General features: G+C 40.9%; 1 protein-coding gene across 2 annotated transcripts in view; it reads right to left on the bottom strand.

Moving 5' to 3' along the window:
- Positions 1-14,485, bottom strand: part of SKAP1 (src kinase associated phosphoprotein 1) — a 312,702-nt gene that overhangs the window by 43,626 nt on the left and 254,591 nt on the right. For both annotated transcript variants that reach the window (XM_003278731.4, XM_012503658.2), the window contains exons 5-9: positions 11,826-11,903; positions 10,979-11,062; positions 7,862-7,986; positions 5,542-5,605; positions 3,199-3,393 (exon numbers count right to left, since the gene is read on the bottom strand). In XM_003278731.4, coding sequence (XP_003278779.1) covers positions 3,199-3,393; positions 5,542-5,605; positions 7,862-7,986; positions 10,979-11,062; positions 11,826-11,903 — 546 coding nt within the window. The remainder of the gene's footprint in view (positions 1-3,198; positions 3,394-5,541; positions 5,606-7,861; positions 7,987-10,978; positions 11,063-11,825; positions 11,904-14,485) is intronic.

Raw genomic sequence — 14,485 nt, 5'->3', positions numbered from 1 at the left:
GACCCATACATTATTTTGATTACAAAAAAACATTTTTTATTGACTTGGTATGTATTACATACATACCATCTAAATTATACTCTGGAAGGAAGTATAATTTAGAAGCCCATCTAAATTATACTCTGGAAGGAAGGTCTCACTTACATGGCTTTCCCTATAGAGACAGTGTGGGCTTGTGTGGGCCCCATCCCAAAAGGGAGGATTAGCAGAACCATCAATGTTAAATATCCTCCACAAAGCACATTTACCTATTATAATGAAACAAATGTTAGAGGCCCACATCATTTGACTCTTGATGAGTATGCAGTGTTAGCACAATCCAACGTTACTGTAGGCTGTCCTTCCACCCAGCACCTGGCCTCATAGTAAAAATGGGCCTGAGCAGAAGGTGCACTCCACATTCCATCTGCTCAGGATTTTCAATTTCACCTGCTCCATACACATAGCTGGAAATAACCAACTGGACTGTCTTGGGTCTGGTTCGAGAGGGCAGGGACCTAACCATCCCTAGTTCTTCAAGGAGGTAACGCTTCCTGTTTAAACACCATCACATTAATAACAGCCAGCATTTACTGAGTACTCACTGTATGCCATTGTTTGCCAGGGCTCTGTGCTAAGAACTTTACACATGTCAGTTCTAGACTCCTCAGCACATCCCTCTGAGACAGCTACTATTGTTTTCCCTGTTTTACAGGTAATGCAATCAGACAGAGAGGGCAAGTAACTTGCTCAAGATCTCACAGCTAGCAGGTGGCAGAGCAAATCCATCCTGATTTAGAGCTAGTATCTGTGCTTAGGATACCATTGCTGTCTCATGTGCCGCTGCTTGGTAGGTGGTCTTATGAGAGGGCAGCAGAAAGGAGACAGTGTTAGGCTCCCTCACATTCCCTTCTTAATTTCTCCAGGTGTGGCACTATGCAAAATTCAAACAGCAAGTTCAGAAGCAACAGCTAAGTGGAGTGGACAGGAAGCTGGGTGATGGAAACTTGTGGCTGAAATATTCATATGATAATTAAATGCCAATATATCCCACCTCCAACTCTGACTCTAAGAACTGTGATGGATAGAGGCTTATGGGAAAGAACCTGTTGGCAGGGTACAGTGTTGTCCTTTGGAAACTAGGTGCAGTTTAGCTGTTGTTTCCCTAACCTGCAGAGATCCTGGATTTCCTACTGTGTGGCCTTCATCACTTCCAATGGGCAGCTGTTGTGGATAGAAGTTAAATGTACCCACAGACCAGTCTTCATGCCCTTGGGACCACTCCAACCTACCAGCTGGTGGGAATTTTGGAAAAATGCCCTGATACTCTGGGCAGTGCTGCATTGGCCAAGGGGAGGAGTTTAGGAAGCAGGAGAAAGATGGTCATTAGGAAGCCAATCATACCTTCACTGCCCACTCCTGGGGTAAGGTGACAGTCCCAAACTCATCTTATTTTTTGAGGACTCTTTCTCTTTATTCTCCCTTGCTCTGTGTCTCTGAGCATCAGCCCCCTCCCTCCTGGCTCCTTTGAAAACGAAACATGGTGCAGAAAAAGTCCCTTTCTTTCCACCTGAGGTTCACTGAGGTTTTCCCAGAGCATTTTTCCACAGTTGTAACCCAAAGTGGAGTGTCACCCGGATATTTCCCCAAGCCTGGGCAGGAGTGAGCAGAATGTGAGCTCACTAGGAAGATTCTGGCCAAGTTGGGGAGTGCATCTCCTTTTAGGGAGTATCGTGAATTAGATCCATTTCTGCACCCTGCTGTTGCAATGGAGCCGACTGTGAAAGGGAAGATTCTCAGAGGAGCTGTGTTTTAATGTAGCAATTTGATTCAATTTTCCACTCTATAAAATTACCCATCACTGCTCGTTGCTTTCTAACAGACACCTTCACTCTTAATTTAACAATCCTATCGAATTCTGCCAGGGAAATTGGAAAAATTTATCACCTGTGAAATTTTATTTTCCTTTGGTTGTATCTGTTTTTGTAAAACTTCATTAACGACGATGACTTGCTGAGGAAATTATCATTTTTTTTAACATCAGACACAAGAAATGGCTCGACCTCAACCAAGATATCATTTGCATAATAAAACACAACAAAAAGGCCGGAGAAGTCGGGACTGGCAGAGGCTGGAAGTGCTAGGAGAAGAAGCAGGCTCTCCTTGGTGGGTGGGTGAAGTCCCCAGCAGGGCAGGGACATGTGGTCACAGTCCTGCCCCTTGACTCAGGAAGCAATGACGTAGCTTCTTCCCCAGGAAGAGATGAATGCACCGTGGAGAGGGTCGGATGCTCTTCTTAGGAAGCCTTGAAATCCAAGTTGCCTACTGATGATGCTTTCAGCAACCAGCCCCGTCTTCAGGGACTTGAGTGTTAGATTCACCTTAGGTCTTAGGTTCATCTGGGATTGAGGTTCATCTGGGTTCATCTGGGATCTAAATTGCTATAAATTTAGGCTTAACTTGAATTTCTCAGCAGAGCACTGAACTCCTGGCAAATTTCCATAGGAACGATCTTTCTGAATGGACTTGAAGATTAGCATTCCTGTGGTCTAACTACTTCACAATTAAAAGGCTCAGGCTTTGGTTCTCCACTGTCTGACCCCCACTGAGCTCTGCACCGTTCACCAGCTGCTGTTATCCCCACCAGACATGGCTATGCAGAAGCAGTGATGACTATACATTTTTTGAGATGCTAGTTTTCATGCCTTTGGAAGAAAGGAAATATATAGAGTAGACCTGCTGTAATGATTAGCAGATAAAACATGTTAGGGTTATTTTTAAGAGATGTGATTTGATTCATGAATCAAACTAGGTAATAATGAGTTGTTCTCTATCAAGGTTTACTATCAAGGTTTGGTCTATCAAGGTATTACTAGAAAAGTTGGTCAGCATTTGCATATTTCAGAGTTTTGAAATCCTTCATAATTTGAAGCGATTTTAATGTAAGCATTATTGACTCTGTAACCTGGTGGACACATGTAATAAGTTACTTCACATGGCATGGATAGAAGACACTCTCTAATCAAATTCTTCTTGCTCCCAGAGCAAGGCAGAGCCTCATTACCCGCTTCCCTACAATCTCATAAAGCGTCCCACATTATCTCCTTCAGAGGATGAAGGTAAGATTTGGCTTCTTTTGGAATTTTCAGTTATTATTCTTCCACCAGGTCATGAGTTTCTGAAACTAGCAGAAGATAATCAGAGGACAAAATTTCTCACCTGGCAAGACTTCGTAAATATCTTCTTCTTCTTTCTCCTCTATAGGCTCTTTTATCCCCACACTCCCAGGCAAGATAGTGGGTCTGCACTGGGAACCAGAACTTGGGGAGTCAAAACCATCAATATCATCATATGTCTCTTCTTTTTCTTCTTCCTCCTCATCCTCTTCATATGGAATGGTTAAGGAGCTCAGATCTGCCAGGGCAAAGATGAGAATGAATCAAGAAACAGAGAAAAAGAAAATAAGAAGACAGGAAAGGAAAGAGGGAGAAGGAGGAGGAGGGATGAGAGTAAAATATGTCAAATGAAAATGAAACATCACATTAAATGCTATTATTTCTAATGTGGGCTTTGGTGGCAGGAAATCTACAGAAAAGGCCAGAATAGCACTGCATCAGGTTTAAACCATCAACATAAATCCTTCCTTGCAATAAAACTTGATCAGAGTGAAGCAGCCTGAAAAGTATGGGCGTGTGAATGAGAACACGAGGCAAAGGGAAGAAAATAGGCAAGAAGAGGAAAAGCCAGTGTGCTATACACATCTTATCACGTAGAAAACTGGAAGGGTGAGTGAAGGCTTGCAGTGCTCCAGGGTGCTCAGGCCATGGGAACTAAGGTGGCCTCTGTAGGGTGCTGGAGCTGTCAGAAGCTCATCTCCCCAGTGATTTCACTGCAGAATTTCAGACAAGTTTGTTTGCAGAGAAAAAAATGGGCAACAGTGGAAGATAAAAAGAAATGGGATATGGAAAAATATAACAGTAATACAAGACCAAATGGAATGGCTGAACAATGCAGTTACCATGTCCTTTTGCAACTGCATCGTCTAGCTGACCTTAAAGTGGGTCACTGCATAGAAGGTGTTGAGCCATCACAGCACTGGGGAGCACCAGGGCAGGGGAGGGAGATTGCTTTTTTATTTTAATGGGGAACTGGGAATGTTCATTCTCTGATGTATACTACAGAGTGCTCTCTGAAACACTGCTGAGGGCCCTCTGCAGGATGGGTGAGTGCAGTCAGCATACTCTGGGGAAGGAAAGGATGGAGAGACGTCCAACGTTCATTTCAAAATGCAATAAAATTGTTTGGCTTGATTAGGCTTTTAATAAAGATTTTGCAACAATTTTCATCTGAATTTTGGTGCCGCCACATATGAGGAAAAGATCAAAAACACATTTGTGGCTTAAACCATATGTTATTATTTTGTTTGTTTTAAAATAAAATGGAATGAATAATTTCTTCAATGTGGGATTCTGAAAGTACCACAGGGTACAGCTCAATAAAGCTGCTTTGAGTTTTATTGAGGTTTACACACTTAGGGGTATATTACACGCATAAATCCAAGGCACCTAGATGAGAGTGTACCCTGTAGTCTTGCCATCAATGTTCATGTTTGCCTAGTTCCAGTCTATTATACGTGACGCTGTTGGTAGATGCAATAGTTTTCTTTTGTGATAGCAAAGGCATAACTGAGTAAAACAGGCAATTCTTGTAATTAAAGCTCTGGTGCTTCCTCTTTTTATCCATAATACAATCTTATAGCAGAATAAAAAACTGAGATGAAAAGGCTTTGTGTTTTTAGGTTGACGTGTGTCTTTCTAGGTCTTGGGCCATGTATAAAGTTGGTGTTTCTGCCTTTCTGCAGAACAGAGGTAGGGTCCTGCCATGATGGTAGGTGACGATTATCTAATACCAAGTGACTCACTCAAGGTTGGCTTCTACCTGACAGACCACTCCCAGATAAGGCTTCCCTGGCCACTGTTTCTGCCTTGCCTACAGGCTGGCCAGCAGAGGGTACTCTAAGAGCAGTCATTTACCATCTTCAGGCAGGACTCTTCCCATCCCAAAGCAAAGAACATCTTATTGCGGCTTGGGAAATAACAATTTGTTTTTAAAGTCCAATGTCCCTGAAGACCATCTAGATTGGTTTAGATTTCTACTTCCTCCTAAGACTCAACTAAGGAGATTTTGAACCTCAATTGCAACTAGATGACTTTAAGTTGGATATTATGGATTTCTTTTCCAGAATATAAGGGGTTAGGAGACACTGAATTGGGCTGAGCTGATTTTTATAATCTCCTTTTCTAGTGATTTTGAATATTACAGACTTGCCTGTAGGTAGGTGGATGAGCTATGATACCAGAGGTCCTCCCAAGGTTGATAATGTCTTTACCTTCTCATTCACACATAGTACTATTTGTTGTTGTAATATGGGGAATGTGGTAGGAAAGGTAGAGGTGAGAAAGGGCAGAAAAAATACATACTGAAGTCTGTAGATTATATTTATGCAACATAACTTCAACTGCAAATCAACTCAAGTATTATTTCTGTAACAATGACACTTACCCTTTAACAAGAAACTTATTTGATCCACCCAGTCTCTGGCTTCTGCTGGACTAGTAGCTGTAAACTAGAGAAAAATCAGTGAATTAATTTATCACTGTCACTAAAATTTCCATGAATCTTGACAAGGATGTCCAAGGGGGAGGAACCACTGAGTTTCAGAGTCAAGTTTAAAGCTTAGGATTCTCTGCCTGCTTAACATATAGAAAAAAGACCAAATATTTCACTCAAACTATTTTTTTTTCTGCAATTTTGCATACCCAGAGATGACAGCTCTTTGAGTCTAGATATTCATATCCTTGTGCATTCTTTCATTTGATTATCTATTCCTTCATCAGACATTTATTTGAGAAAAGTTTACATGAAAAAAAGCAAACCAACCCACACACACGAAACGGGAACACTAAAAGGAGGCACATTTGGTAACAACTGGATATCAAGAGGAGACAGGGAGCACCTGTTGTTGCCTAGAGTAGATCAGAGTGGCTTGCTGAAATAACACCACTTTGGTTGGATTTTAAAGAAGAGTTGGTGGAAGCTGGTGGACAAAGTTGGACATTTTAGGTAGGCAGGCCTATGTGCAAAAGAACAGGAATGAGAACACGACTTACGGGGAAGCCTGGCAGATCAGCTTGACTGGAGAACAATAACAGATGAAGTTGGAGAGTTGAGGGTCAGAGAAGAGTTGGTAAAAGGGCTCAGTACTAGGAGTTCAGAGTTAAAACGTAGGCAACAGGAAGCCACTATCAGCTCTAGCAAAAGGAGTGGGGGATTCTTTCAATAGCAGTGAGTAGGAAGGATTGGAATAGAGAAATCTGGAGACAGAAGACCAACTAGTCCTCTGGATGAAGTGACAGGAACTTAACTATTGTGATAGCTGTGGGAATAAATAAGAAGGGAAAGAGCCAAAGGATATTGTAGAATCCACAGATCATGGTAATGATTTGGATTCAATAGGCCAAAGAAAAGAAGTAAATAAACTACATTCTGATTTACAAAATAGGCCAGTCAAGCATCAGCCTTCAGTAATTTTTTTATTTTAAATGAATCAACTTGAAATAATTGTTCCTGAAAAATATTTTAATTATCTGGCCATTAGGGTAAGGTAAAGATATATGCTATACAAAGAAACTGGATTCCTGCATAATGCTTATTAATAGATATTGTTATTCTTGATTTCTTAAAAACAAATTTCTATAAAAACATTTCTAGAAATACTGGTTTAGACTTGTTACATAAACTTTTACCTGGATGTGTTACTATCAGAATGTAATAATAAAAATAACTAGGAACATATTCAATGTATAGATCTATATTACATATATTCATAAAGGACTCTATAGAAAAGTTTTAGTTCAAATTTTAAAAAATTTCTGGAAATTACATAATGAAGACCTAGGTCCTTTAACAAAATAAGAGTTAAGGTAGAAATAAAAAGAAAAATGCTGAGAAAAGTCTGAAGACTAAAAGGGTTACTTAAGTGGCTAATTTACTCTCAGCATGGTGTTTTCCTTTTTCATAAGCTAAAGTTTTTGTAAATTGCTTTAATAAAATTGTGATAAGATAAAAATTACCAAAAAGCAGGAAACAATACACGCACACATGCAAACATACATTTTTGGTGAAAATCACTATATTTCCACAGTCAGAAATTTTTAAATTTTATTGGTCATTCAGAATGAAGATGGTAAAAATAAAATAAAACAAATTAATTTTATAATGAGGTAAAGATTCAAACTGAGCACAGTAAGGAATAAGTCTTTCTTGCCCCGACCAGGTCCTCTAGTCCTTCAATTATTATTGTTACTAACTACCATCACCAATGAATTAGAAATCTTTCCAGAGATATGCAAAGCATCTACACACAAGAAGATTATTTTGGATAGCAAGATGAACATGGGAAAATAATTTTTTTTTTCACTCTATGGTTAGATCTTTTTTTTGGGTTTCATGGAAGGAAGTGAAGAAAATCAGTTGAAGAATAAAGAGAATGGGAATTTAAACCATAAAATCAGAGACTATAAGTAAGGAATTGGATTGTGTGCTGCAATTGACAAGCATCTCACCTATGAAGTGAAATTGAGAAGGGGAGGAATGAAGGATGGAAGCCAAGCAAAGTCTGTATCTAGGATGAGAGTGGCAACAGAGGGGAGGGTGTGGCATAGCAAATGTGAGGACATGCCAAGAAATAGGGTCTTAGTTGGTATGAAATGAGCAGGTAACAAAGAAAGGCTGGAACCCAGCATAGCAACCATGGCTCACATGCAATACAGAAGGAAACTGCAACACCAACAAGGATCACCATCTCCTTGGTGCATCCTACCTCATAGCTGCGCCTATCCTGGGAGGTCAGTTCAAAGCAGGATTCTTTCTTGGAATCTCTTCGCAGGTGGGGGGCCATCCGTACACTGTAGCCCTTAATGAGGAAGGTCCCTTTGGGCTGCTTGCCTGCAAGACAGGAAAGCTCCCTGTATCCCTAGAGAGATGCAACTGCCAAGGGAAGGCATCTTCTCTGGTATGTAAAATAAAAGCACAGAAACAGCTGTTACATCCCTGAGGAACCACAATAGTTAAGGAAAGGTTATTAGAGAAGCTTAAGAAGAGGCTACTGCGACAGTAAGGCAGATATCACTGCCAAGCTAGGGAAATGCAACGTGAAAGGTTATTTTGCCAAAAGAGTACAACAGAGACAGAGAATTTATTAGAATGTTAAGAGATCTATAATAACAGAAAGAAGGAATTATTACAGCAGGGAGAGTGAGGCTGTAAATGTGAGGCTCTCGAAGGCTATTATAGAGCTGAAACATTATTATCAGGGCCAGCAGAGCTCACATTTGAGGGGAGGGACAGCAGCACAGGGGGGCATTATAAGGTCCCGGAATCGCCTCCCATGCCCCATGTAGCATTTGGGCTAAACTTCTCTCCCCCTTCCCTGCTGGTCAGGTGGGAATTTATGCTAGAGGGAGAATGATTAAAACTCAGTATTTTATCCTCCTTGTAAGAGGTCAACCTGGGAAGTGGCAGAATAATGTTGAGTATTATTAGATGACGAAGAAGGAGATAAAAGGAAAAGGACCCTAAGTGAAGAGAGACTACTCTGCTTGTCGTTACTTAAAAAAATGTTAGAAACAGAAAAAGAGCAGGTGGCTCTCAAGAATTTTGTGTCCTCATTGTGTGGGTCAGGCAGAACACACAGAGGATAAGAACCACAGTGTCTGGGATGCTTTGAGCTCTATATCATGTGAAATGAATTGTTTAATAAATGCTTTTTGATGATGATAATGATGACAAGGATGGCAGTGTGATGACAATATTCAAAAAGAAAGAAGAAGAAAAAAGACTCTGTTCTCACCTGGTTGAGCTAAAAGAAATACACAAACACTATTCTTACTAAGAAAATGTCATGGGCACAATAAGAAATAACTGGCGAGAAGGGAGCCATGGAACAGTGCTTTTTGACACCAGAATCTTTTTTGTTAAAGTATCTCTCCTTGTTCTAACTGGCCACTAAAATGTTTTGTTGTTTCTTTGGTCACCAGATTTTATTTCACCCTAATGGCAAAATGGTCAATAAAAGCCTCTGAGTCTCTTGCTCTCCCCGCTCCTCTCTCACTGTATGGGAGATTCTGAATGAACAGATGTGACACACCTGGTTTTATATCTAGATATGCCAACCACTTACTTAAATGCAAAAGAAATGATGAACATATTTACAGTGAGAAGTGTCATATTAGTTTGAAGGTTTAAAATAAGAAAGGAACAACTGGCTGGATTGTATGCCTATAATTTAGAGGAGAAATTGTGGTTGCTGGGTTTGAGAGTGGGCTGGGGGTTGGAAGGACACAGAGGACTTGTAGCTCAGTTTACAAACTATGCTGTTATCCTTTCCAAACAGGATTTTAGCCTTTGTCCCTAGATGGGAAAGGTTCTGAGGAATCCAGGATGGTGAAAGGTAGGCAAAGGTCTGTGATAACTACTGTAGGCAGGGAGGCAGTGTGAGACAATTGCTTGGGCAAATCTTAAGGATTTCAAGTCACTTAGCAAAGCTGCAGTATTTATTTATTTATTTATTTATTTATTTATTTATTTATTTATTTTTGGTTGAGACAGAGTCTCGCTCTGTTACCCAGGGTGGAGTGCAGTGGCGTGATCTCGGCTCACCACAACCTCCACCTCCTGGGTTCAAGCAATTCTCCTGCCTCCGCCTACAGGCACGCGCCACCATGCCTGGCTAATTTTTGTATTTTTAGTAGTAGAGACGGGGTTTCACTATGTTGGCCAGGTTGGTCTTGAACTCCTGACCTCATGATCTGCCTGCCTTGGCCTCCCAAAGTGCTGGGATTACAGGCGTGAGCCACTGCGCCTGGCCCAAAGCTGCAGTTCTTTCCACTACCTTAGTGCCACAGGTGCAGGAAGTACAAGGGCAACTGGGTGGGTGTCTGATTATTCCCTGTATTGGATATCCAGGCACTGGGAGAGGACTAAGTTTGAGGAATGAGAAACAGAAAATGATTGCAAGGAAAAAGAAGAGTCTACTCAATCTGTGTCGCTGGCCTCTGTACAAAGGTGCACAGCACAAGGAAAGTCCCAAGAAGAATTGATGCTTTTTAAACTCTGTCTGCCTCTTGCTTCTTAGAATTACTCCTGGGGCAGTCCAACTCTGTAGAAGAGTATCCCCTATTTGAAAGTTTGCATTCATCTATAATAATAATTTTTAGCTTGTCTTTATTTGTAATTGCCTCCAATTGTGCTTATATCCTTTATTTCTTTACATAAACCAATCAATTACGTTAAATATGGATGGGAGGTCTTCTAGGGTTAGCTCATGAGTGTTGACTTGATTAAGTCAGTGGTGGCTCATTAAGAAACTATCTCTGGCCTGAGTCAACACTTCACTGCTACTGTCATCTGGCCGAAGGGCATGCCTTGGGTACAGCAACCATTTGGGTCTCAATATTCCATGGCTGTAGGAATGTCCACTGGACTACTTACTTCCTAGCAGTCATTAGGATAAAGCAGGGAGCATGCCCTTAGGGGGTTCTATTTCTGGGCCATTGTTTAAGTTCTTTAAGTCTTTCTCAGAATTAACTTATTTCAATTTTTAGCTATGGTACTGATGCCTGTAAAGAGTTTGAAGTTCTTTTTATTTTTTTTAAACCAAAACATTCAACTTTGATAATGTGTTGTTAATCATAATAAAAGATAACCCTTTGATGTGCTGACCACACTCTTAGTGTTTAAAGGTGAAATAATTTCTAAATTGGGTTCTGCTTTTTCAGTGATGGGCAAGGTATTATTTGCCCATGCCTATTTCCTTCCTAAGCATGTCCCTTTATGGGTGTTAGTTAAGGACTGCTCTCTTGAGCTCTAAGTGCTTGAGAATTTACAAAGTGTTTGCATCCAGGAGTGAGATGCTGCTGTGTAAATGGAGAACACTTACTCTTCTCATTAGCATAGTAGTAGAAGAGACCTCTGCTGACAACACACCATCGCTTCTGCCACTCCGATCCAAAGAAACTATGATCTAAACAGAACAGCAGTAGGGGACATAAATTCAGGTAACTACCATCACTGAAGAGTCTGTAAAATCCAACAACATACAGACCAGTGTGTTATTGTTTTATTTCCCAGGTTAATGGACTGTAAAACCCTCCTTTTCACTCCCACAGGTTATCCCATATTGACTCAGGGTCCAGGGGACTAGCTTAGTTAAAGGTCCAAGTTCTAAACAGGGTTGCCTGCTCTGTGCCCCCACAGCTATCTTTTTATCTAGACTACTTTATATCTTTCGGGTTCTAATCTCATCCTGTACATTTTCAAATTCTCCATTATATCTTTATGTGTTGCCTTTGACAAAGCAAAATGATTCTCCAGGCCATGGCCATGAAAGAGCCTTTGGCTTGTCTGAAATTTGAAAGTAGACTGCTTCACATGTGATATAAAAACTACACAGTGGGAGCACACTGAAAGATGAGGACAAGAACACCATTCATTGATTCAACAAGTTTTATCAAGCACCTGTCACATACCAGGCATTGGGGATAGAGAGGTGAGCAGGACATAACCATCCCTATCTTGGTGAAGCTTACGGTCTGCTCAAGGCTGGGACATCTCTCTTTAGCCTACACTCAAACACCAGACTCCTTTCCTTTCCTTGCTTTGCTTTTGCCTTGTATCCGCCTAGAACAGTACCGGGCACAGAGAAGGCATCCAATGTGTTAGCCTTCTTTTTCCTCACTTCCCTTCCCTTCCTGGAATGTTCTGAAATCTGCGGGTCTGACCAATACCTTTGCTTTTCTTCTCCAAGTATCCTTGCTTGATTACGTTATCAAGTTCTTGAGCTCCTTTTACGATGTCTTCCATCCCTAAAAGGACCAATGGCAAAATGCTTTATTGAAACCTGGCAAAATTTTCATTTATTTAGGCTACTTTAGATAATTCACATTAATAACAGAGTACAAAAAGGGCAATTGCTTAAACACAGTACAAAATAAAACAATTTCTATATGATTGGAAGGAAAAGTAAATTTTCTTGCTTTTTCTTTTTTTTTTTTTTTTTGAGACAGAGTCTTGGTCTGTCACCTAGGCTGGAGTGCAATGGCGCTGTCTCAGCTCCCTGCAACCTCCGCCTCCCAGGTTCAAGCCATTCTCCTGTCTCAGCCTCCCAGGTAGCTGAGACTGCAGGCATTCACCACCACACCTGGCTAATGTTTTTTGTATTTTTAGTAGAGATGGGGTTTCACCATGCTGGCCAGGCTGGTCTTGAACTCCTGACCTCAAGTGATCCGCTCGCCTTGGCCTCCCAAAATGCTGGGATTACAGAAGTGAGCCACCACACCCAGCCAATTTTCTTTCTTTTCAATTATATCTAATGCTAAAATTGCTTAAAACTATCTAAATATACATTAATTTGTAGTAAGGTGAGGTAGCCTAAATATGTACTGATGGGCAGGAAAATGACCCCAGAAAATTAGGAATTTTTTTTTTTTTTTTGAGACAGAGTCTGTCTCTGTCGCCCAGGCTGGAGTGCAGTGGTGTGATCTTGCCTCACTGCAAGCTCTGCCTCCTGGGTTCATGCCATTCTCCTGCCTCAGCCTCCCGAGTAGGTGAGACTACAGGCACCCACCACCACGCCGGGCTAATTATTTTTTTGTATTTTTAGTAGAGATGGGGTTTCACCATGTTAGCCAGGATGGTCTCGATCTCCTGACCGCGTGATCCACCCACCTTGGCCTCCCAAAGTGCTGGGATTACAGGTGTGAGCCACTGCGCCCAGCCAAAATTAAGAATTTTTTTGTGGATGTAAGTTCCAAGTTGGATAAACCTCATTGGGATAATCAAAAGTCAAATGAATAGCTACCAGCACAGACAGCTTTAATGAGTAATAGGCTCCACCATAAACGTAGTCACCTAAGAGGGAGCAATAAACACACACTCAATTTTTTTTCTCTTAACAGATAGCCACCTCTGTGAACATAAATTTTTTTAAGTTCATAGAAGAAGGGCTATGCAAGCTGAACCTAGCAATAACTGCCAAATCCTGATTTCTTAAAAGTCTGAGAAAGAGGCCGGGCCCAGTGGCTCACGCCTGTAATCCCAGCACTTTGGGGGGCTGAGGCAGGCAAATCACGAGGTCAGGAGTTCGAGACCAGCCTGGCCAACATGGTGAAACCTCGTCTCTACTAAGGATACAAAAAATTAGCCCGGCGTGGTGGCACACACCTGTAATCCCAGCTACTCGGGAGGCTGAGGCACAAGAATAGCTTGAATGCGGGAGGCGGAGGTTGCAGTGAGCCGAGATCCTACCACTGCACTCCAGCATGGGCGACAGGGTGAGACTTTGTCTCAAAACAAAACAAACAAAAAAAAGTATGAGAAAGAATCTAAGAACTGTAAAAGTCTTCACAAATAATACCCTGAAATTTACATCAGCCTTTAATTGTATGCTGCTAACATTCTTGGCTTTCAATTAGCCTCGTTAGGTACAAATTTATTGAGAAGTCAAGATCCTAATCCATCTTCCTCCACTGGGGTTTATACTTACTTCACAGAAGGGAGGGACAAAGGATAGAGACAAAGAAGGAATTTACTTCTCAAAAAATAAAATGAAAGAAGAATGAAAAAAAGCCTCTTTTAAGAACACACTCTACATTTCTTACTTAGGCAAAATGAAGGTAATTGGGCTAGCGGTATTTTAACATTTACTCTTTTTAGTCCCAGAACCCAAATCTCTTTTGGATTGTCTTAAATAATTTATGAAGCAAACCAAATACAATACAAAGTAAGGCATAACTATATATGAATCAACTGGGCCGCCTATAGAGTATCTTGAGAGTTATGGTTGAAATAACTTTTTTTCAAACAATTGTTTTTTGAACATTTCCTATAATAACATGTATTCAGTGGTGGCTATGAGCTGGCACTTTGCTCAGTGCTTTTCCTACTTTTTGTTTTAAAATAACATCTACAACAATTTAAAATGCAATCAAAATTACAAACTTTGCTTTAAAGTTGTTTCAAGCTTAGTTATAAAAAGGTAGGTCAGAAGAGCCTCTTTTTCTGTTTTTAAGTGTGTCTGTGTGCCTGATTTTCTATCCAATTGGTCCTTATTGTTAACCTCCTTGTTCATGGACTACTTTTATTTGTGTGTTTCACAGTTAGCAAACTATGTGGTTGCCATAAATCCTTTTAATCCATCTCAGGGTGCATGTGTGAGATGAACAGCAGCAAAGGAAAGTTCATTTTTCTAGGGTTCTTTCATTTCTCCTACCCCTCTGAAAACACCCTCCAAGGAAAAAGTAGCAGATTCTATTGAGAGAGAGGCATTGAGTGGGGTGAGGACCAGTTATAGAAGAGAAGGCTCTCTGAAGTGCTGTCAAAAAATTGCTCCTGGGGAGGCCAGGTGTGGTGGCACAAACCTGTAGTCCTAGCTACTTGGGAGGCTGAG

Source organism: Nomascus leucogenys, unplaced genomic scaffold, assembly GCF_006542625.1.
Source record: "Nomascus leucogenys isolate Asia unplaced genomic scaffold, Asia_NLE_v1 Super-Scaffold_258, whole genome shotgun sequence".
In the NCBI taxonomy this organism is placed as follows: domain Eukaryota; kingdom Metazoa; phylum Chordata; class Mammalia; order Primates; family Hylobatidae; genus Nomascus; species Nomascus leucogenys.
The sequence above is the reverse complement of the archived record's forward strand: the minus strand, read 5'-3'. Positions and strand labels throughout refer to the sequence as shown.